This window comes from Mixophyes fleayi, chromosome 7, assembly GCF_038048845.1.
Source record: "Mixophyes fleayi isolate aMixFle1 chromosome 7, aMixFle1.hap1, whole genome shotgun sequence".
Lineage (NCBI taxonomy): Eukaryota > Metazoa > Chordata > Amphibia > Anura > Limnodynastidae > Mixophyes > Mixophyes fleayi.
In genome coordinates this window covers 429,533-454,739 of record NC_134408.1, presented here as the reverse complement: position 1 = coordinate 454,739, position 25,207 = coordinate 429,533, and the positions used below count along the sequence as shown (strand labels likewise).

Below are 25,207 nucleotides of genomic sequence, written 5' to 3'. Positions count from 1 at the left end.
GCGAGTGTGGGGGCTGGTGAGAGAGGGAGGGGGCGAGTGTGCGGGGCTGGTGAGAGAGGGAGGGGTGAGTGTCGGATGCGGTGAGAGGGCAAGCAGGGGGCTAGTGAGAGATGCGGGAGGTGCTGATGAGGTCGCTCGTGGAGGGATCTGGAGAGCGTTGGGTAGATGAAATGGGCGCAGTGGGTGCTGGTGAAAGTAGAAGACATTGAATATTTAAGGAATACTTTTTCTCCATCTTCAGGATATGTTCTACATGAATTAAATTATTGTATATAATAATCCTTTTCTTACCATAAACTTCCTGTATTTATTATTCTATGTGACTGGTGCTATATTATTATCATGCAGGGCAGTATGTCTTGGGGTTCCCACTCCCCTGGAAGGAATTGTGGACATTCCCATTATAGAGAAGGAGACGCCTGGACCCCAGAAACATTACAAGGTTGGTTGGTATCAGTTCCCTCTGTAGGTGACTACACATCAGACCATCCTTATTCTCCGCCTGGGAGTCCAGCGACGAGATCATCCTTCTATTTCACCGCACACATTGGTGGCCAAGCGGGATGATTCCGCCTTATTGCGGCTTGTTAGTGTGGTCAGAAGGCCCCACACAGATCGATAATGGTCGTCTTCCCAGCGTTATTTCCGCCATGTCTGATTGAGATTCTGCAATATTGGGGTGCATGTCGTTACAGTGGGGTGTAACAGTCCTTGTGTCCTTAATGCTGACCAGTTTCACCAGATGGTTCATTGGTATTGGGAAGATGGCCACTATCTGCCTGTGTGTGCACAGAATGACATCCAGGTCTTGTCTATGGCCACCTATATATGGACACTGATATCATTTCTCCTCGGATGTCTCCTCCTAATGGTTCTTCCCTTCTCAGATGGCTCTGTGCCCGCGCTTCCGGGCGTCACCGGATGGGTCTCTGCAGAGGTTCCGTATTAGCAGTTCTGCACATGAGGCTGTGACACGTTACCGCACTCTGGAGAAGGCATCGGGGGTCTCACTGGTAGAACTGCAGCCTCTCACCGGTGAGGGTTTTATATCACATAACATAGTATGATCTTCTCACTCTGTTTCACTACTGTCCCCAGTACACAATCCATATGTCACAATAGTAGAATACATCTGTCCCAGTATAGGGTGTGGTCCCCTGTGGCGTATGAAGGGGGACCTGTACTACACTAGACGTCTGTCTCTTTCTGCCGTATTACCCTAGACGCCTGTCAGTCTCTCTCTCTCCCTCTCTGCCGTATTACCCTAGACGTCTGTCTCTTTCTGCCGTATTACCCCAGACGCCTGTCATCTCTCTCTGCCGTATTACCCCAGACGCCTGTCAGTCTCTCTGCCGTATTACCCTAGTCGCCTGTCATCTCTCTCTGCCGTATTACCCCAGACGCCTGTCATCTCTCTCTGCCGTATTACCCCAGACGCCTGTCATCTCTCTCTGCCGTATTACCCCAGACACCTGTCAGTCTCTCTGCCGTATTACCCCAGACGCCTGTCAGTCTCTCTGCCGTATTACCCTAGTCGCCTGTCATCTCTCTCTGCCGTATTACCCCAGACGCCTGTCATCTCTCTCTGCCGTATTACCCCAGACGCCTGTCAGTCTCTCTCTGCCGTATTACCCCAGACGCCTGTCAGTCTCTCTCTGCCGTATTACCCCAGACGCCTGTCAGTCTCTCTGCCGTATTACCCCAGACGCCTGTCAGTCTCTCTGCCGTATTACCCCAGACGCCTGTCAGTCTCTCTGCCGTATTACCCCAGACGCCTGTCAGTCTCTCTGCCGTATTACCCCAGACGCCTGTCATCTCTCTCTGCCGTATTACCCCAGACGCCTGTCATCTCTCTCTGCCGTATTACCCCAGACGCCTGTCAGTCTCTCTCTGCCGTATTACCCTAGACGCCTGTCATCTCTCTCTGCCGTATTACCCTAGACGCCTGTCATCTCTCTCTGCCGTATTACCCTAGACGCCTGTAAGTCTCTCTGCCGTATTACCCTAGACGCCTGTCAGTCCCTCTGCCGTATTACCCTAGACGTCTGTCAGTCTCTCTGCCGTATTACCCTAGACGCCTGTCAGTCTCTCTGCCGTATTACCCTAGACGCCTGTCAGTCTCTCTGCCGTATTACCCCAGACGCCTGTCAGTCTCTCTCCCTCTCTCTCTCTATACTGTATTACCCTAGATGTCTGTCTCTCTCTAGGTGTGAAGCACCAGTTACGGGCTCATCTTGCTCTCGCCCTGAATTGTCCAATTCTTGGGGACCACAAGTACTCAAACTGGGCGCGCCTTGTTCCTCAGGTAACCAAGCCAGAGACAGGGTTATATTGGAGGATGGTTTTGGGGAAGATTTGAAGTAAAGAGAACGGTTTGGATGGATAGTAGAAGGTTTTTAGACCTCCGCAATAAAGTCTGTTATCTATGCCAGGAGACCTCAACCTTAAGACCAGGCCAACCTGGAAACCTATCTAAGACCCCACGTATCGACTTTCGTCTTGAGTACAAATATTATGTGTTGTTGGGAATCTGTGGCGTAACGCGTGTGGAGGGAAATCTCTGGGGTAATGTGTAGCTGTGCATGGCTGGGGGGATCTCTGGGGTAACGCGCGTGGCGGGGGGATCTCTGGGGTAACGTGCAGTCGCGCATGGCTGGGGGGATCTCTGGGGTAACGTGTAACCGCGCCTGGCGAGGGGGGATCTCTGGGGTAACATGTAGCCGCGCCTGGCAGGGGGATCTCTAGGGTAACGTGCAGTCGCGCATGGCTGGGGGGATCTCTGGGGTAACGCGTGTGGCACGGGGATCTCTGGGGTAACGTGTAACCGCGCCTGGCGAGGGGGGATCTCTGGGGTAACGTGTAACTGCGCCTGACGAGGGGGGATCTCTAGGGTAACGTGTAGCTGCGCATGGCTGCGGGAGATCTCTGGGGTAACATGTAGTCACGCATAGCTGGGGGCGTATTGCGCGGGGATCTCTGGGGTAATGTGTAGTTGCGCATGGCTGGGGGGATCTCTGGGGTAACGTGTAACCGCGCCTGGCGAGGGGGGATCTCTGGGGTAACGTGTAACCGCGCCTGGCGAGGGGGGATCTCTAGGGTAACGTGTAGCTGCGCATGGCTGGGGGAGATCTCTGGGGTAACATGTAGTCACGCATAGCTGGGGGCGTGTTGCGCGGGGATCTCTGGGGTAATGTGTAGCTGCACATGGCTGGGGGGATCTCTGGGGTAACGCGTGTGGCGCGGGGATCTCTGGGGTAACGTGTAGCCGCACATGGCTGGGGGGATCTCTGGGATAACGTGTAGCTGCGGATGGCTGGGGGGGATCTCTGGGGTAACGCGTGTGGCACGGGGATCTCTGGGGTAACGTGTAGCCGCGCCTGGCGGGGGGATCTCTGGGGTAACGTGTAACCGCGCCTGGCGAGGGGGGATCTCTAGGGTAACGTGTAGCTGCGCATGGCTGGGGGGATCTCTGGGGTAACATGTAGTCGCGCATAGCTGGGGGCGTGTGGCGGGGGGATCTCTGGGGTAACGTGTAGCCGCACATGGCTGGGGGGATCTCTGGGATAACGCGTGTGGCGGGGGGATCTCTGGGGTAACGCGTGTGGCGGGGGGATCTCTGGGGTAACGCGTGTGGCGGGGTAGTCTGAGTGCTGAATGTCATGGAGCGCGGTGCATAGATTTGGCTGTTCCCTTTCTTAGCAGGAATGGGATTGATACGTAAGCTGGAGCTCTTCCTGAGGGAGGTGGGTGTAATCCGAGAGAATATGACCTGTAATGAGGGGACATACAAGGGGTGAGACTGATGAGGCGTCTGAGGGCACCTTAATAAGAGATAACAGTTTGGATAACCTGTCCTAGATTAATCTGTGTGTATAATGGATTTATTGCCCTCTCTTTCTCCAGAAACTCCCCCCGGTGGTGCTCCGTGCTCTCGGAATAACTTCCCCACAAGCTCGCTCACTTCTTATGCATCTTCACGCTGCACAAATCACATTACCGCTCTCCCCTGGGAGTGACCCTGTTATATTGCGGTGTCAACCCCCTAAACACTTCCTGAGGACCCTTCGTAGACTTCACATCCCTGCCCCCAGTCTGCAGAGCATTGAAGTACCCCCAGACGATGGTGCCCCCTAACGAGCAGACACATTGAGGCGAGAAGGATTTTATTTAAGCATAGTACGCCCACAAGAAGATCGCACAGCTCATCATGACAAGCGCGTTGACATTGACCAGGCGAGCCTGTTTCGGGTCCTCTCTGATGCTGGGCTGTGCAGAAGACCCTTTCTCCTGAGTGCTGGAATCGTAGACTCCTGTGGAGAGAGGAAATGACATTTATTACACTGGCTTCTTCTCTATACATTTTATATACATTGTGTGCATGAAACAAGTGTCCTGAGCACATTACAGAGTATGGAATAAAATAATTAAAACGTCTCGTTACTGCTGACTGAACTCTGTGTTAATAGGGATTGGGAATGGGGCCTTATTTCATCCTATTCACAAAGGTTTCTTAACTGGGAAATTCACAAATGAGTAACCCTTTCATTGCCCCCAACACTTGACACCCAGTCGCTAGTCGCTATCCCCATGTGTGATAATGGTGTCTCCATGACATGAGGACTGGTGTTTCCGGCGTGTCTGGTAATACAGAGGAGCAATAGGAACTCCTGAGTCTGGTGTTTGGTAAATATCTCCAGCATTTCCTCTCCGTTCTCACTCACAATTTCTGATATAACCTTATTCCCCAACACAGAGTATTACATGCTACTTTATGTTGGGACCTGTTTTGGGGACGGGATTCCCCTTATTTCAGAATTTCCTTTCTAGAGATTAATATTTTTCTGCTACTTCTCTAATCATTTTCAGGCTCATTATACTCTATGTAACACCAGCATTGATCCTGAGGACGACCTTGTAACTAGTTGTTAATACAGGGGGTCCGTGGTAAAGTCTTGATACCGGAGAATGATCCGTCTATAACTGGTGGTGGTGGGACTGAGACACTTAAGGATGTTTAGTTGTATTAGTCTCCCAGCGTCACTTGTGAGATTCTAGTTTCCTTCTTGTAATACCATTAATATAATAGTGCGCGGTACCTGGTTTTCCCATTTCTTCTCGTGGCTCCTGCCGGTTCCGGAGGTTGAACACCAACCGATAGAGCTGTGAAGAGAGAGAATGAGGATTTTATTTAGGTGCCTGTAATTCTACTTTAAATTTGACTCACAGCTTTGTGTTTATTATTAATGTAATCATAGTGGCCTCTATTACATGTCCTTTTGTTCCCCGCTGCTTGTACTATTTACTTCTGCCCAGAGTTACACTGCTATAGATCAAGGCAGAAAGAAGCGCCGGGCCCAGCATGAATCTGGTGCGCTACTTGGAATTAGAGCTGGGATTAGTGGAGGTGTCTGGGATCATCCCATCAGGAGCCGGCCGTCATTCCTAGTTCTGTGTGGGATCATCCCGTCAGGAGCCGGCTGTCATTCCTATACTGTGTGGGATCATCCCGTCAGGAGCCGGCCGTCATTCCTAGTTCTGTGTGGGATCATCCCGTCAGGAGCCGGCTGTCATTTCTACACTATGTGGGATCATCCCATCAGGAGCTGTCCGTCATTCCTATACTGTGTGGGATGATCCCGTCGGGAGCCGGCCGTCATTCCTATACTGTGTGGGATAATCCCGTCAGGAGCCGCCGTCATTCCTATACTGTGTGGGATCATCCCGTCAGGAGCCGGCCGTCATTCCTATACTGTGTGGGATCATCTCGTCAGGAGCCGGCCGTCATTCCTATACTGTGTGGGATAATCCCGTCAGGAGCCGCCGTCATTCCTATACTGTGTGGGATCATCCCGTCAGGAGCCAGCCGTCATTCCTACACTGTGTGGGATCATCCCGTCAGGAGCCGGCTGTCATTCCTATACTGTGTGGGATCATCCCGTCAGGAGCCGGCCGTCATTCCTAGTTCTGTGTGGGATGATCCCGTCAGGAGCCGGCTGTCATTTCTACACTATGTGGGATCATCCCATCAGGAGCTGTCCGTCATTCCTATACTGTGTGGGATGATCCCGTTGGGAGCCGGCCGTCATTCCTATACTGTGTGGGATCATCCCGTCAGGAGCCGGCCGTCATTCCTAGTTCTGTGTGGGATCATCCCGTCAGGAGCCGGCTGTCATTTCTACACTATGTGGGATCATCCCATCAGGAGCTGTCCGTCATACCTAGTTCTGTATGCGATGATCCCATTAGGAGCCAGCTGTCATTCCTATACTGTGTGGGATCATCCCGTCAAGAGACGACTGTCATTCCTATACTGTGTGGGATCATTCCGTCGGGAGCCGGCCGTCATTCCTATACTGTGTGGGATAATCCCGTCAGGAGCCGCCGTCATTCCTACACTGTGTGGGATCCTCCTGTCAGGAGCCGACCGTCATTCCTACACTGTGTGGGATCATCCCGTCAGGAGCCGGCCGTCATTCCTACACTGTGTGGGATCCTCCTGTCAGGAGACGGCCGTTATTCATAGGGGCGTATCGGATCATCTGACCAGGAGCTGGCCTTCATGCCTATCGGTGCATGGGATCATCCTATCGGGAGTCATTTGTCATTCCTACACTGTGTAAATATCTTTCACCAGTCTTTCAGACACCTATGTATCCTCTACTATATAAAGGTATTTTCCTCTCATGTAAACTCACTGTAATAGACTTTACCACACAAAGATTATTTAATGAAGTGATCCAGGGACGGATTTATAGGCTTAGGTCTAATTGCTGATTGGTGTTTAATATATTTTGCAAATTGATGCCCCCTTACTGGTCCCTGAATGATGTGTCGCAGAAGCTGTATTTATTGTGTGATGGACCCATGCAGATGTCTCACCTGAGTGTCTGGTATTGGAGGGGTGAGGTATGATACAACCAAAATAATAACTGCAGAACAACAGAAAAGGATAATTGCAAAGTAGAGGTAATGCACCCCACAAATCAGTGCAGGGCAGGAGCTGGGCACAGAACAGCTTCCTGATCCATAGACAAATTCAGGCACCATGCGGCATAGACCCAGGAACAGCCCCCCAATCAGACCCCAGAAGGCGCCCTGTGGAGAGAGAGAGAGGGACAGTCATGAGGTTTGTTTTGTTATCATTATCTTACGTTACATGTATATCTTGATGAAATACAGGGAAGAGAACTTACTGGTTCATTCACTCTCTTCACAAACAGCGCCAGGAAAAATACAGCTGCAATGGGTGGTGCCAGAAAACTCGCTACTGACTGAATATAGTCAAACAATTGTCCCCCTTGTGCGGCTTGAACCACTGGAATCCATGCGATGCTGAAGGCCACGAGACATACTGTCCACACTCTGCAAGTGGAGAGAGCGGTGACCCCAGGAATTGAAGAGTGGTAACTCCCACATTTCTGGTATTGTCACTCACCTGCCCACCAGAAGCAGCTCTCTTTCTGTAGCCAGAGGTCTCACCCTTCTCCAAACATCCATTGTGAAGAGAGTGCTACTGCTATTAAATATGGAGGCCAGACTGCTCATGAGAGCGGCAAGCATCACAGCAAGCATCAGCCCTCGGAGACCTGATAGACCAGAGACACGAGAAGGGGGGAGTGCAGCTGTCACATAAGTTATAAGATGAATATCCAGCCCAGTACATCCGGTATTAACCAGCAAAGTGTAGGAGGACCAGAAAGACTCTGTTAATGCAGATTAGTTTAGGTTTAGTTGGGGAGGACTGTGGAGTCTGGTTTAGTGTTAGTCTTATAGAGCCAGCAATACTGAGTTACAATTAGTTTGGGAAATGTTAGTGTTAGTTTGAGAGAGCCGGAAAGATTGTGATAGTGTTTGTCTAAGTCAGTGCTAGTTTTGGAAGTTTAGGTTAGGGGGAGACTAGGTTAGTTTGCGTTTTAGGGTTATATGGGGAAGACTGGGTTAGGATTATTCTGAGAAACCTGGTGCATTTTGGTTTGTCTGGGGAAAAATGATATAGGATTAGTCTGGGAGGACTGTGAAGACTCAGTGTTAGGCTGGGAGGACCGTGAAGACTCAGTGTTAGGCTGGGAGGACCGTGAAGACTCAGTTGGTGTTAGTCTGGGAGGACCGTGAAGACTCAGTGTTAGTCTGGGAGGACCGTGAAGACTCAGTGTTAGTCTGGGAGGACCGTGAAGACTCAGTGTTAGTCTGGGAGGACCGTGAAGACTCAGTTGGTGTTAATCTGGGAGGACCGTGAAGACTCAGTTGGTGTTAATCTGGGAGGACCGTGAAGACTCAGTGTTAGTCTGGGAGGACCGTGACGACTCAGTGTTAGGCTGGGAGGACCGTGACGACTCAGTGTTAGGCTGGGAGGACTGTGAAGACTCAGTTGGTGTTAGTCTGGGAGGATTGTAAAAACTCAGTGTTAGTCTGTGAAGTCTAGGTTAGGGTTTGTCTGGAAAAAACAGAAAGACTGAGTAGTGTTAGTGTAGGAGGATTATGAAGTCAGGGTTAGTGATAGTCTGGGATAACTGAGAAGACCTGCTTAGTTTGTGCTTGGGTTTATCTGAAGAGTGGGAAAGATTGGGTTAGTTAATCACAAAGCTTTTTAAATCTTCGCTATTATAGCAAAGTCTGTTTGAAAAGAGTCTGTTTTGCCAGAGTGGTAACAGGTTGTCGATACTTATTGATTAGAGAATTGTCAGTGGACACATACCCCTTGGCATCAGTTCCACAACCAGCTTTGGATATGCAATGTTTGAACATCCAGTTTCCGAACCACAAATCCTGTGGCACTCCGACGGGACTACACAGGCTATGTCCTCTGTAACTCAGCAAAAGACACATTTGGCAGCTCAGCAAGGGATTTCTGTACAATGTCTCTTTAATATGACAAACACATATTAACAAGGTAAGTCCTTACTGGGGTGTAAATAAAACAGATTAGGGTTTAGTTAACCTTGAAAAATGGGTTGTAGTCTGGACTGTGAAGAGGAGAAATGAGATTTGTATCTATTTGTGGTTAAAAGACAGAGGCTTGTCAATTATTGTACAAGGAAGCCGATTGTTACCTGCATATAATACTCTGCTGATCATTCCAGGCATAACCATTAAGAACATGGGAAGGATCTTCAAGTAGCCGCACAGCACACATCCCAGCTTGACGTGTGTTAGAGAGCGAGCCGCTAGACAACGCTGAACAATCACCTACAACAAAGAGGACGACACTGTAGACCAGAATCCATCATACATCCATCATACATCCATCATACATCCATCATACATCCATCATACATCCATCATACATCGATCATACATCCATCATACATCCATCATACATCCATCATACATCCATCATACATCCATGCAGAGTGGACTAAGAACAACAACTGGTCTTATTCCAAATACTGTCCTCCAATCTGAAGGTATCTGGCACCTCAAGGACCAGAAAATGGCTATATCCAAGAGATGAAAGAACCGAGCAGTCTGACTATTGCACCAATGTGAGGCAATAGCTGCAGATCAGACTCAATGGAGAAAATCCCTGTATTGTAAATAAAACTACATATGTATGGCCCAAATATATGGGACTCTCATTGTTTAGAGTTAGGACCACCCTATTGGTAAAAGCGCTGTGGAGTGGCCGGTGGCTTTAACATACATTTGCAAATGTTTGCAACTAAGACTTTTGCATTTTTATCTACAGTAGAAATGGCAGATCTGTTGCTGGCTATAGCATTGTGCTGGGGGATCTCTGTGTGTTTGTTCCTTTCAGGATAACCCCGTCCTTTCACGCACCTGCTATAGCCTATGAATTGATTGAGCAACTTCCACTACTTTATTTGTAAATAAAGCTAACAAGCCGTGAAATGTAATTATAAGGCACAACCAACTCTTCATGTCACTGAGGGCCCTGAGAAAGGGAGCAAAGAAGGGACAATGAGACCCGGACTGGCTATAATGTCACTGTAAAGGGTTTAATCTGCGTCTCATCCAAGGTCTGCTTTATGGTGACATCAGCAGGGGAGGTGTGTGATACTTCATAGTTTGGAGGGTGTTGGAAACATGACACCGGACAACAGGATTTAGGAAGAGATAGAGGTCCATACCTGGTCACTGCACCAGTACCAGGTGGACACAATGGTCAGTCCCACTATGAGAGCTGGCCATGGTAGATCCCCAGAATATGCATCACGCAGCAGGTGTAGAGCATCCGGTCGTGGGGATGCACAAGCAGCCGACACATTGCCCAAATTCCTGGGTACAGCTTCCATATATTTCTCCATGAGAGCATCATAGCCCCCGACCTCCAGGAAGGCTGAAAGACACAGAGGGAACAAGTGATACAAATATGGACTGAGGGAGATATTTGTAGACAGTTGTTATACTGGTATGACTGGTTGTGATGGGCAAAGCCTCCATCTCTACAATCACATTCACATTATAGGTAACACTATATATAAATATATATTATACACAGTATTTATAGTTATAAATGTTGTACTGGTTCTATGAATGTGACTTCAGATGCTGATCCCATGTCTGGCTGAGCTTCGTTCCAGCCGCAATGAGCTGCTGATTTCATGAACTGCAGGATTCATTCAAGTTATGGCAATCACCAGTCGCCAGCTGAAATATTGAGAGGTGGATGGAACAATCTCTAGTTTTATTACAACAGTAGTGTGGGCTGATCAGGGCTCTCCACATTTAAGATGCACCTTATAGATTATGTAAGAAGAGGGAAGCTTGTAGCCTCTTGTGAGGAACCTGGACTAGGAGTGATTTTTAGGGACCTATCTATGTTTGGACCGAGGATAACATTGAAGTCATCTCTGACTAGAGAAGAAATGATGCAAAAGGGGGTTAGATCTGAGTTGGGAGCTAACACTGATGCTAATGTAACCCCAGGCGGTGATATGTTCCTATTACTATTGTGAATATACCCTCTGGATCTGTAACAGTGGAGATGGGTAAGGATGGTACTCTATTAGGAATTAGTATAACTACCCTCTCTTTCTAGTGTCCACAGAGGTGAGGAAGATTTTAGGGAGCATAACAGTGAGGAACTTTCAAAAGTGTCCCCTACAGCAGCACTAGATCATCTTACAATGTTTTACAGATATTCTATGTCCATAAAAAGTAAATAAGTGACCAGAATAGTGGATAACTTCAAATAACAATGATACAATTTGTGTGGTATACTGGTAAAATACAATAAACAGTGGCGCACTCCCTTGATTAGTGACGGCAGCTTCTGTGACCTGTGTTATGAATCGAGTCAAATCTAAAATAAGTAACAACAAGAACGTGCCTTCTAGTGCAGTCATTTAAAATATCTTATAATATAAAGTGCTGTGTGCCTGCATACCACTGTGTAAGTGAATTAGGGCTTTTTTGAATCATTGGATAATCCACCAAATCTCTTTCTTGGTAAATGATGCCACCTTCAATCAGTAGCAAACAAACAAGGACACAGTGTAGTATACACTTATGAAGAGTTAATTACATAAAGATGAATACCAATATCTGATGAAAACAAAGACTAAAATTCTGATCTGCTACCCTGTATGAAAGGTGCATAAGTCATTATAAAACCTTCCCGCACATCCCATTATTACAGGCATAGATTAATTAACATCTCACACTAAGGAATATGTGAATATTTTCATTAAAATTATGTTATGGAACACCCATCTTATTTAAAAGATACCACATCTATTCAAAATTGTAGGGTATAGATGCTTGCAAAGAATATGTAACTGCAGACTCTTCTATTGATAAGCATTTTATATGTGAGCTAATTGATTTCATTTTAACCCATAATTATTTCACATATCTGGGGGTATATTTACTAAACTGCGGGTTTGAAAAAGTGGAGATGTTGCCTACAGCAACCAATCAGATTCTAGCTGTCATTTTTTTAGAATGTACTAAATAAATGATAACTAGAATCTGATTGGTCTTTGTAGGTAACTCCACTTTTTCAGTTTAGTAAATATAGCCCCATGACTAATTTTTAACAAACTTGAGGTACAGCTATGGGAACCACTTTTGCCCCTAGATTTGCTAATCTATTTATAGAATCTTGGCAGAAAAGATATTTAAAATAATAATACATATAGAGAGAATTTTTATAAGAGATACATAGATAATATTATTATGATATGGACGGTGCTGTTGAATCTTTTTATATTTTGTTATTATATTATGTATTTTATTGGTGGGAATAATATTAACCTGAAGTTCACTTCCAACATTTATAATATTACAGTTGATTTTTAGATTTAATTTTAGAAGGTGATGGGGATAAAGTCATTACAAATAACTATATTATGATACTAATAGTTATGGAAAATGCACAGTTAGTATAAGTTTGTTATATGCTCTGTGTCTTAGCTGAGAGGCAAAATGAGTGGAGATCGGTAACGTATTATAATCAGACCAGGAGACACTCTGCCCTCACTGGTAATATCAGCTGTTACCAGCGACTGTAATATGATCCAGACCCCGAATAATACTACCGGTGGTCTCTGTCAGCAGGATCCTCTGGCTTGTCGTCTGGAGGTTTTAGAAGGTAATCTGAGGTATAGAGGATATTAGATATATCCCTAATATCAAGCAGGGATGTGATGGGTTGGGGTGAACCCCTGCAGTGTGTAGTTTTTAAGTCACAAGGATATAGCTTTTATTCTCTGTTTCTGCCCCCTCCCAACCACCCTGATCTAACTGCTTTGTGCTCTGGTCTCCTATCCAGTTTCTTAGTGATTCTATTGGTACTAAAGGACTGTAACCATCGTTAGCTGAGAGGAGAGTTACTACAAAATGAGGCAGCTGTGTGGTAGTGAGGTCTGGAGGGGATCTATTTACATTTTCCAGTTTAGAGGAATTAGGGTAGTGTGTATATGCCGCTAGTACAGGGGAAGGGTGATAGGTTTGGATGTTTGAAAGCCCCTTTTATTTATAACAGAATCTAGCATAATTAGTAAGGCCAGGTTAACCCTTTCCCAGCTGTGGTTTAGTCACGATTTAGTTTCCTCCTCTAGCTTGGAAGAGGTGAAGGTCTAGTAAGGGTTTAATGTCCGGCACATAAAGAGGAGATTCCTGCTCGGTGAATTGGTAAACATAATGTCCCGGTTAGTTATCCACCAAGGAAGGCGTCTGTCCAGTGAGTTCTGGAATAGTGTAGAACCTGCTCTATCCTGGCAGTATCCGTTCATGTGATCATAGCTACAGGAGTCCAACGTACGGCCTCTACATACCAGGATGAAGACCACAGAGCCAGGAGGGAGGTCCGCAAAAGGGGACCCTAATCTAAAGAGAAATCTACCATCCACATTGTAAGATTTGTATGCTTACAGGGTTAAGCTAGGGAGACACTGATGAAATTTTCCGACCGACGTGTTATCTCAAACGATTAAACCTACGACTGAAGGTCCGATCAGTCTGACGGTTCATGAATACACACTGACACGATTTACCTTCAGATCTGTGCTCCTGATCTGGTCCTTTATCTGGTCCTCTAGTCCGGAGAATGACAGCACAATATTCATTCATTCACTACTGTCTCATTCATTCACTACTGTCACAAAACCGCCTTGTTACAGCTATCCACATATCCTAACGAATTTCGTTAGCTTCTGTGACTCTGAAACGAAATATTCTGTCTCAGAACGAACAAATGAATTATTCCTTCTACAGCACTCTCTACATTTATTCACTGGGACATTCATTGCTAACATCTGGTGAAAAGATGTCCGACTGTAAACTGTATGGAGATCGTCAGCATGAGTGCACACACACTGCATGATCGTTAGGTGATTGAACGGACAATATTGAACGGTACGGCCAACCAAATGAGGCGACAATTGTCCATTTGGGCAGACTTTCGACCATTGTGTCGCTACGCACACTGACCCCACTGTGGGGGCTGGTTGAGATGACTATTGGACAAAAACTCTGTAGTGTGTACCCAGCTTAAGGAACAATATCATGATGCTTTCATCATGCCATGGAAATGACTCAGGTCAGTCTCAAAGTCATGTGAACCGATAAATGAAAACCCATCATATAAACACTTTTACACTTATAAATGGTATTGCGTTATCACATTGAACTCTTTACACAGAGATCCAAATGTAGATGAGTTTGGGAACCATTGTTTCCGACAGACTGATCTGTTCCCTTATCCAGCTGCCATTTTCTTTCTGATGTCTATCTCAGTGAGAGTGAGAAATGTAAACAATTAATAGGAATAAGCATTTTCACAGCTACATGTATTTGTCTTGTTCTCTATTGTAGCTGTGTCTTGTCATATAGTCTATTATAATGACTAGATTGGTTCTTGTACTCACCATATGCACTCAGGACACAAGCCCCACCGATGATTACAAACGTCTGTACTGTGTCTGTATACATGAGAGCCGCAAGACCACCTGCAGTGAGACATAGAAAGACCACCTGAGCAAGAAGGAATAGACTACCTACAGAGAGACCACTTTACGCAGGAAGAAGGATTAGACCACCTACAGAGAGACCACTTTACGCAGGAAGAAGGATTAGACCACCTACAGAGAGACCACTTTACGCAGGAAGAAGGATTAGACCACCTACAGAGAGACCACTTTACGCAGGAAGAAGGATTAGACCACCTACAGAGAGACCACTTTACGCAGGAAGAAGGATTAGACCACCTACAGAGAGACCACTTTACGCAGGAAGAAGGATTAGACCACCTACAAAGAGACCACATTACGCAGGATGAAGGATTAGACCACCTACAGAGAGGCCACCTTGTGAGGGAAGAAGGATTAGACCATTTTACAAATTGAGAAGGATAAGACCACCTACAGAGAGACCACTTTACGCAGGAAGAAGGATTAGACCACCTACAGAGAGACCACTTTACGGAGCAAGAAGGATTAGACCACCTACAGAGAGACCACTTTATGCAGGAAGAAGGATTAGACCACCTACAGAGAGGCCACCTTGTGAGGGAAGAAGGATTAGACCATTTTACAAATTGAGAAGGATTAGACCACCTACAGAGAGACCACTTTACGCAGGAAGAAGGATTAGACCACCTACAGAGAGACCACTTTATGAGGGAATAAGGATTAGGCCAGTTATATTTAGACCACATATTGAGTTTTGGTGGTGAGACAATAAAACTAAGATAGAAATAAGACCACCCTCCTTCCCTACTTGTCTTTTCATACACACTGATTATGTAGCTCAGCTGTTTACCTGTCACGGTGTATATTGTAGTGATCACCAAAAGGGCAATAACAGACAGATAAATATTCCAGCCCAACGCCACCTGAATAAACACAGCTCCAGAGAACATATCGACCTGAAGAAACAACAAAGAACCCAAGATTACACATCCAGCAGCTCACATTAGGTACTGACCACAGTGTGATTGGAGCTGCATATAAACCTCTATAGATTCACACTGTTGTATCTTGATCTGGTCCTGAAGACTGTCAGTACTGATCTGTCCGTTCTTTGTCACATGTCTGCCAGTCATTAACTGCCTGTATCATTCAGGATAAGGTAAAAACTGCTATTTCTTATTTACAAAGCCCTCCTCATATTCAGTCTTTACATACGGAATTCACAAATCTTTTCATAAACAATAATAATAATGTTTGTGCTCTTTAAAGTTATAATCATTGGAAATCACAGAGGAACCATCGGGGACAAACAGTACAATGTTGATGACGTAATTGTTAAGGATGAAATTTTGTCTTTAATCCGTGAATTCAGGGAATGTGTCCACTTGTAATCCTACCAGCCAATGGCTGTGACATAGACAAGTTGGGTATATTATTCAGATATTTCATTTTCTAAAAGGTTTTACTTCTTTATTTTTCCACCGTATGCTGCCGCCTATCGCAGTGAACGCCACCAGTGTTCCCTCTAAGCTGAGCGATCTGGAAAGGAAAGAGTTAAAAGGTCACTCTAATGAGGGCTCCTCTGAAAGGTTTCCATTCACAATCTGCTGGATGTTTCCTAGTAAGATACAGGTCTAACTCTATCATGTGCAGATTGCTCAGTTTAGAGGGAACACTGAACGCCACGTGTGAGGTGACAGAACCTGTTTAAGAGGAGTCCTTCAGACTGGCTACGGTTCATTTTTTTATTATATAAACCTTTAAATATTTATAAACAACGTGCCAACGAGACTAATTGCTGTTATAAAATAAGTATGAAAAGATCAGTCGACAAACACTGTGACAGATATAAACTACAAGAATGAAAACCTCTATATAAATGTATATACAAATATAGCTCCTATATAAATGGTAATTGCACTTCTGTCCAGCGTTGTGTCTTGTTATGATCTATATTTATTGATAGGAAGATTTAAACTTCATTATCTGTAAACATTTGTGGTAAGAATTTGTTGGCTGCTACATTAAAAACAGATATCGATATGTTTACAATAAGGGTTAATTGTAAATATTATGTATCCACACCCAATTTTTAAATCTGAGGTTAAATATTTGTGGAATTGACAAGTGGACTGAGAAGCCACAAACTGGTGGCGAAATGCGTTTGTAACATTCTCTACAGGCCACAGAGGACTATTGGCATACCTACCTCTTAATCATCAAAATTCTAGTTCTCAACAATAACAACCATACAGACCCCCAACTCTGTGCAACACCACCATAGAAATCCATGTACAGGACACAAATTAGTCAGGTTCGACCAATAAGGGACATTTTTTGACACCATGCAAAAAGGAGGGGAAGTGGTGTGAAAAGAAAGGTTTGAAGTCATTTCTTCAAATGGTTGATGTACAGTCTGCAGGGTGGGGGTCAAGCTAGTGGAGGATGGAAGGTCTAATGTTATCCTAGATGACTTGGGGGATGAAGTGTAATAACTATCTCCCCATACAACCTTGTCCCTGACCAATAGGCAAAGGGAGCCCAGTACCGGCTATCCACTTAATAGTTACCAAAATAAAGTCACTCAGCATATGTATAGGTGTCTGTTATTATACTATATATACATACACATATATATTTCTTCTTTAGTCTTTTGTTCTAGGGGTTGGCTTTATTGGTTTATGGTCCTGAGTGTTTCATGTTTCTGGATTTCTGGCTCTGGTGTCCCCATCTTGGTTTTTGCAGCCTTCTAGTAATCCATTTACCCCGTTCTTCCTGTTTGCTTGACCTGATCTTGCTCTTCGCTCCCTTCTTGCAGCTAAGGATGTTCAGTTACTGAGTCTTAGGCCAGGTACAAACTGAAGAATTTACAGCCGACGTGTTATCTACAACGATTCTACTAACGTCTGAAGGTCCAAGTGCTCAGACATTAATGCGCACACATTAGACACGTTTTAAACAATTAACGAAAGACCGACCGGCCAAGCAACGACTTTCAACAGCCATATTTATTTGTGTTAAAAGATTTGGACTCGTACACACTGAATGGACATATGTGGTCCCTGTAGCGATATCTCTGAGCATGTTCATTAAGAACCACCCAAAAACTCTTAAAAGGAGAAGTAAACACGTCTCCTTCATTCATTCTGTTACACATACTTGTGTACAATGCACATTGATTCACAATTCTTTTACTATTATGGATACTGTTGAAGAACAGCAAGTCACTGTACAGACTGGGCAGACATATGCAATACACATATATACAACGCTTTTCTTGTAGACTGTACTGACAAAGGTGTATAATTAAACCAGCAGACGTGTTATACACATAATGCAGTAGACGGCTACTATTGCTTTACTGATAGAAGCACCTAATTACCAACTGACTGACGTGTGGACACTGCACCACGTGGGAGATGTACAGGCTTCAGATATTAGCATACACACGCCCATCGACACGCCCCCAAAGGAGTCATAGCTCGAGGAACTATCGGCAGTTGGTTGTGGATCGATCGGAAATTTATGCACATTACATGATCGTTAGCTGATTGGAACGAGATTATAGGGTACGACCAACCAAATGAACAGACAATCGGCACTTTGGAGCGACTTTCGATCGTATGTCAGTTGTTTTAAACGATGATTGGACGAAAAAGCTCCGGTGTGTACCCAACCGTAACCCCAAAGGGCTGTGGAAATGGCTGAAGTAAGATACTGTTTTGTTTCCTTTTGTCTTCCCTACTCCCACAAATATCAGTGGGCTCTTTATATTGTACAATCTACACTTATATTTCATAGTCACTGTGATGTCATACACGCCGCAGTCATTCTGCCAGGAGTGGCGCAGGATGTTTATTCAGGGGACGCTGAACGTGTCTTTCATTGTACAGTATATTCTATGCTAGGATATGGCCTTCTGTCACAGCTCTATTTCATATTACTAGTATCCTTGGTACAGTTGCTGAAAAGTATCTTCTATACTACACACTATTTTAATAGAAATGTTTTTGGTAGTTTCAATAAGGGATGAGAAGGACACCAATTCAGAATTTATGACAAAGTGCAGTGAGCAACCATTGAATGATTTTCTGAGAACACAACGTTTCTGGCAATTAAAGAAATACAGCACAGTTCACCCTTCTCTATAAAATATAAAATGCCTGCAGTGTACTTACAGAGATTTTAGTAAATATATACATGGCTAGAGAGAGCACTGTCAGGTAGAGCTGGATTCTTTGCCCTCCAAAACGTTTCTTCAAGTACTCTGGCATTGTTACCACCTGTGGGGAGAAACAGAGATATTCACAGCAGATGTCTCCCCTTCAGTGTGCTGAGGAATAACTTGTCCCTCTCCTATGTACTGCAACCTGCCCCCCTCCACCCTGTGTACTGCAACCTGCCCCCCCTCCACTCTGTGTACTGCAACCTGCCCCATCTCCACCCTGTGTACTGCAACCTGCCCCCCCCTCCCCTCCCCTCCATACTGCGTTGCTCCTGGAACTCCTCTGCCTCTCACTCTCTGTGCTGCTCCCAGAGATCCTAATTCTCTCCCGGAGTTGCAGTTGGAGATTCTCCCTTCCTGTGCTGGTACTGGAGATCCTCCCTCTCTCCCTACCTCTTTATTGCTAGTAGAGATCCTCTCTCGCTCCCTCCCTGTGGAGCTCCTGGAGATCCTCCCTCTCTTCCTCCCTGTGCCGCTCCTGAAGCTTCTCCCTCCCTCCCTGTGGAGCTCCTGGAGATCCACATGGTTTCCCCCCCTGTGCCACTCCTGGAGATCCTCCCTCTCTCCCTCCCTGTACCACTCCTTGAGATCTTCCCTCTCTCCACCCCTGTGCTGCTCCTGGAGATTCTTCCTCTCACCCTCCCTGTACCGCTCCTGGAAATCCTCCCTCGCTTCCTCCCTGTGCCACTCCTGGAGATCTTCCCTCTCTCCCCCCCTGTGCCACTCCTGGAGATTCTCCCTCTCACCCTCCCTTAACCGCTCCTGGAGATTCTCCCTCTCACCCTCCCTTAACCGCTCCTGGAGATCTTCCCTTGCTCCCTCCCTGTGCCACTCCTGGAGATCTTCCCTCTGTCCCTCCCTGTATCCCTCCTGGACATCCTCCCTCGCTCCCTCCCTGTGCCACTCCTGGAGATCTTCCCTCTCTCCCCCCCCCCCCCTGTGCCGCTCCTGGAGATTCTCCCTCTCACCCTCCCTGTACCGCTTCTGGAGATCCTCACTGTTTCATCCCCTGTGTTGCTCCTGGACATCTTCCCTCGCTCCCTCCCTGTGCCACTCCTGGAGATTTTTCCTCTCTCTCCCCTGTGCTGCTCCTGGAGATTCTCCCTCTCACCCTCCCTGTACCGCTCCTGAATAGCTTCCCTCTCTCTCCCTGTGCCATTCCTGGAGATTCTCCTTCTCTCCCTCCCTGTGTTGCTCCTGGAGTTCCTCCCTCCCTCCCTGTGATGCTCGTGGAGATCCTCACTGTTTCATCCCCTGTGTTGCTCCTGGACATCCTCCCTCTCTCCCTCCCTGTGTTGCTCCTGGACATTCTCCCTCTCTCCCTCCCTGTGTTGCTCCTGGACATCCTCCCTCTCTCCCTCCCTGTGTTGCTCCTGGACATCCTCACTCTCTCCCTCCCTGTGTTGCTCCTTGACATCCTCCCTCCCTCCCTCCCTGTGTTGCTCCTGGACATCCTCCCTTCCTCCCTCCCTGTGTTGCTCCTGGACATCCTCCCTCCCTCCCTCCCTGTGTTGCTCCTGGACATCCTCCCTCCCTCCCTCCCTGCGTTGCTATGTCTTTGTAGTAGATCATACAAACATTTTTTTCTTACCTCGGCTGTCAGATAAACAGGAACAAAAATCCAACCCATCAGCAAAACCACAAAGAGAGCCTAGAAGAAAGTGAGAAAACCTTCAGAGAAGCATTATTATTATTATTATTATTATTATTATTATTACTACCAGTAATTATTATCAGTTATTATTATTATTATTATTACTAGTAGTTATCAGTTATTATTATTATTATTACTAGTAATTATTATCAGTTATTATTATTATTATTACTAGTAGTTATTATCAGTTATTATTATTATTATTATTATTATTATTACTAGTAGTAGTTATTATTATGATTATTATTATTATTATTATTATTATTACTAGTAGTTATTATCAGTTATTATTATTATTATTATTATTATTATTATTACTAGTAGTTATTATTAGTTATTATTATTATTATTATTATTATTATTACTAGTAGTTATTATCAGTTATTATTATTATGATTATTATTATTATTATTATTATTATTATTACTAGTAGTTATTATCAGTTATTATTATTATTATTATTATTATTACTAGTAGTTATTATCAGTTATTATTATTATTATTATTATTACTAGTAGTTATTATCAGTTATTATTATTATTATTATTATTATTATTATTATTATTATTATTATTATTACTAGTAGTTATTATCAGTTAATATTATTATTATTATTATTATTATTATTATTATTACTACTACTAGTAGTTATTATTATTATTATTATTATTATTATTATTATTATTATTATTACTAGTAGTTATTATCAGTTATTATTATTATTATTATTATTATTATTATTACTAGTAGTAGTTATTATTATTATTATTACTAGTAGTAGTTATTATCAGTTATTATCATCTTATGAATAGCTCGTTTCTCTCTTAAAGTATAGAGTCTGGGGAGAAGGAGGACAGGGTGGGCAAGCTGGAGGGGAAGGGACTTGATGGCAGGCAATGTTCTGATGAATGAAGGGGGCAGCTATCTGCCTTGGGCTGAATATCTTCCTACCATGAAGATCTTGCAGAAAGTCTAGATTTGGCTGCTATGTATTTCGGTCTGTTTGCCACTTGCCCTCTTACCTTAGTAATTTACTTTGTGTTGTCTATGAGAATATTCAAATTTCTAGTAGTGTAAGTCATACAAAGACTGACAAATAAGTGAAAGGGGTAATTAAATATATATTAAGGTATAATATGTACACAAGATGTACGTGCACAAAGCAATGTACAAAAGAAGATTTAATAGACCAATAAGGTGTAATTTATGCATATAATGTAAATTAGATATTATGTAAATAACTAATAAGAATTATAATAATAATTAATAAAAACAACTCAGACATAAGAGATATAAGATAGTGAATGTTTGGAAATTCAATTATAGAAATAGATTAGATAAAACATTTGAGAATTAATCCTTAGATTTAATTAATCCTTATAATTAATCCTTAATTCTGTTATAAACCGTCTACATATTGTTTTTTTCACTAGAATATAAAAGCAACATATCTTTATTATGGAAGCCATCGATGTAGTGCTATATACATACACATACAGTGGCTTGGGAAAGTGCTAATCCCCAAAAAGTCAACAGACTTGTCCGCGTTACATTGGCTCTTTATTAGCCTCTGTCTGTGAATCATTAGGAACGGTCAGCTTTTATAGATAAAAAAATCCATAATTCAAATAACATTGGTCATACTGTGAGTCTGAAGGACAGATGTGAAAATGAAGACCGTAGTTAACAGTTATAAGGATTAACTAATAACATAATTGTGGGGAATAAGGCCTAATCATACCTGCACTGTAAATATGGTATATCAAATTAATACATTGATAAATTGAGCTACTAAGGTGTAGAGTGTGAAGTCAGAGGGTCTGGTGTGTTACCTGGTGGCTCTGCCCACCTCTATGTTACAGGATAACAGCAACACTTTCAGGGGAAGCTGAGCAGCTTCAAAGGCCCCCGGGGTGAGCTACATCCTGACGTAGAAGAGTCTTTGACACCGAGAGAGACTCTAAGGACCCAATCTCAGCTTGTGGCCTTACACAAGGATGATGGCTTGCTGAATCTTATATAGACAAATATAATTCCATTTCCAAAATGCAACTTAAAATAAATAAAAGTAGTGATCAACCACATATTCCTCAATAACGTAATGAAGAGCAGCCCATATGTCAAATAAAGCATTCTGTCACACAGAGAAGTCGAGGAAATGAGTATAATCACAACGAATACCCTGTACCTAGGCCTGTTTGGCATTTAAATGTGCGGGAGATTATGACCGGTTTATTGACGGAGGAGTTATGTTTCTGGGATATATCTGAGAAAAGTTAAGATAGATCTAAACTTAGGAATAGTTTTGAACAAACCCTAGGTGACACCCAAGGGACATTTCCGCCCCCACATTAGTATCCACACTGCCCTGTGGACCCTACTGTGTGTCTACGCCATGCTTCTGGAATGTAAGCTCTCAGGGGCAGGAGCTACTACCCTATCAATTATGTCTGTCCACTCTCCGTCGTATTTGTATGTCTCGGTCATGTCTTATACTGAATTGTTTCTGTAAGATATGCGACTTGTTCTGTTAATTGCATCCGTGCATTTATTATTCTGCTCCTCTGTACCCACATTCCTGTTATTATGTGTAGTGTTTTCCTGTGTGTCCTATCTGTGTGATTATGTCAGACACTATACAAATAAACGATGATGAAGTAATGTGTGCAACAAGGTGTAATACACATAGTCTGTGTGTATAGGAACAATCCCCTAAAACCATCTTACATTCCATTCGAATCCAGCCACCGCAAGGCCGCCAGCTGCCCCAGTCCCGGCCAGTCCTACAAAGTGACCGCTGCCAATGTTACTGGCAAAGAGAGAGGCACCAACCTGTAAGAGACCGCTGATGAATTAGGCACAGATCCCACTGGGAGCGCTGATTATCACATTCACTTATCTCTTATGTGATGTGTAATATACTGATGACAAGTCCTGTGTTGCTCACATGTTCTTCCTCTAAGTCTGAAATGAATATTCATCAACTAAGAACAGTAATGGTTCCCTGTTTACCATAGAACATATATATATAAGATGTTTATTGTGTGATTGAGAGGTGTATCTGTCCTCTGTGCTGACCACTGGCTCCTCTGGATAGGGAGCTGTATGTTTAACCTGGCTGGATATAAAGGTGTTGTGTGGATTCCTGGGATCAGGGATCAGATCAAGGATGAACCATTAAATGGGATCCAGGACAATTAACTCATTGGGATCGCAGATAAGTCGCTGTCACAGTGACCAGCATGATGTACACTTAGGGTGATCAGTAGGTAGTATTGTTGCCTCACAGCACTGGGGTCAATGGAATCATTCAAACCAGGGTCTAACTGTGAGGAGTTTGTATGTTCTCCCCATGTTTGTCTGGGTTTCCTTCCCTGGCTGCTGATAAAACTAACCCATGTGTGTGTGGTCGGGAATATAGATTGTAAGCACACAGTGACATCTAACGGCTCTCACTGCGATCCGCATCTCATCTGCCTCATTCAGCAACAACACTCTCAGATTAGCCCTAGACAATGCAGCTCCAGCCACGACTCACAATCTCCGGTGACCCAAACACCAACTGTGGCATAACACACAGACCCGCTACCCGCAAAGTGTTCCTGCACAGCTGACAGCCATGGTAAAATCACACTCCAAGGCAGTGGTCCCCAAACTGTGTGCCTAGGCTCCCTGGGGTGCCTCGGCCAGGACCAGTGGGAAGCAAGGCGGGGGACTACTCGGTAATAATTTTGGCTTAGGGGTGCCTTCAAAAAACTTTGGAAACCCTAAGGGCGCCTTGAACTGAAAAAGTTTGGAATCCACTGCTCCAAGGTATAAATTCACCCTTTCATCAAGCAAACCTACTTCACTCATAATATCCACCTCTGACTTCTAACCACCAATGCCTGTTTGTCACCTTCATCTCACATCTCCTATTCCATCCTCATAACCCATGATCTTAGCACCCACTTCAAAGGTAGACTCATTACCAATCAACAAGATATATCCTCCTACCAAACCCTGAATGCCGTGGTGAGTGCATCCATCTCCTGCACACCCCAATCCACCATCAGTTCATTGTAGCCTGTAACCAAGGATGAGGTCTCTGCATCCTCTCAGCCTCTTACTCCATAACCTGCTCCCTCGTTTCCATTCCATCTTTAGAGTATGCCATACTCCAGCTCACCTCTGCAACATGTTTCTCTCCATTCCCATCCCTTTAAATACACGTTCAATTCATCAACCCCAAAGAAACCACCACTTGACCCAGTTCCTGCCTCCAACTATTGCCCTCCAACTTTGTCGATTTGCCTCCAAACAACTCTTACATAGCGTAGACTGTCTAATTAAGGTATTGTACACTATGTGTTAATTAGGGAAAGCCATATGCAAGCCAGAGAACCTTTTTGGGCAATAGAAAATATAGAAAATATTAACTTCAAAAGAACATGGCTTCATATTTCATGTTTTGGGAAATCAGTGTGCCACTCTGTACTTAGGGGCAAAAACCGTAAAAGGTTTGTGATATATGGATACCAACTGTATAGGAAAACCACAGAAGTCACATATCTTTCACAATGATATTTGAACTTGTTGTAATTCCATCATATTTGAGATGCATGGAAGGTTTTGACTGGTTTATTGAAGGGGGGAGTTATGTCTCGGGGATATGTCCACGAAAAGTTATGGAAGGTCAAAACTTTTGGACTATTTTTTGACATACTATAATTGACACCAAGGGTTACATTAGCATATACACTTCCCAACTGAATACTCTCCCATCGAAACATGCTTAAATACCCTGTGTGTGTGAGAGGGGCTAGGACAGGTTACTGAGAACTAAAACATGTTACTTATAGACAACCAGGACATGATACTGAAAACTAGGACATGCTACTGCGAGCTAGGATATGTTACTGAGAACAAGGAGAACTAGGAGAAGTAGGATATGTTACTTACAGGAAACCAGGACAT

General features: G+C 44.3%; 2 protein-coding genes across 2 annotated transcripts in view; one reads left to right on the top strand and one right to left on the bottom strand.

The window, feature by feature from the left end:
• The window catches only part of RPUSD4 (RNA pseudouridine synthase D4), a 9,860-nt gene extending 5,427 nt beyond the window's left edge, over nt 1-4,433 (top strand). Inside the window, exons 4-7 of the mRNA XM_075178708.1 lie at nt 349-442; nt 888-1,035; nt 2,208-2,305; nt 3,904-4,433. Coding sequence (XP_075034809.1) covers nt 349-442; nt 888-1,035; nt 2,208-2,305; nt 3,904-4,134 — 571 coding nt within the window. The 3' untranslated portion in view covers nt 4,135-4,433. The remainder of the gene's footprint in view (nt 1-348; nt 443-887; nt 1,036-2,207; nt 2,306-3,903) is intronic.
• Nucleotides 4,168-25,207, bottom strand: SLC5A2 (solute carrier family 5 member 2). Its single transcript, XM_075178709.1, has 14 exons — nt 25,193-25,207; nt 22,979-23,083; nt 20,189-20,248; nt 18,551-18,655; nt 15,223-15,328; nt 14,331-14,411; nt 10,089-10,297; nt 9,051-9,186; nt 8,696-8,803; nt 7,436-7,586; nt 7,194-7,362; nt 6,880-7,095; nt 5,097-5,160; nt 4,168-4,310 (listed from the first exon to the last, which is right to left on the bottom strand). Exons 1-14 carry the CDS (start codon nt 25,205-25,207, stop codon nt 4,168-4,170), a joined length of 1,668 nt encoding a protein of 555 aa, XP_075034810.1.

Bases quoted from the DNA above. Each gene is read 5' to 3' on its own strand.
- SLC5A2 (XM_075178709.1), bottom strand. The intron at 20,249-22,978 runs GTAAGATGGTTT...ACTTTCTTCTAG, and splicing joins TGGCTGGATTCGAATGGAAT to GCTCTCTTTGTGGTTTTGCT. The intron at 18,656-20,188 runs GTAAGAAAAAAA...TTCTCCCCACAG, and splicing joins CTGTTTATCTGACAGCCGAG to GTGGTAACAATGCCAGAGTA.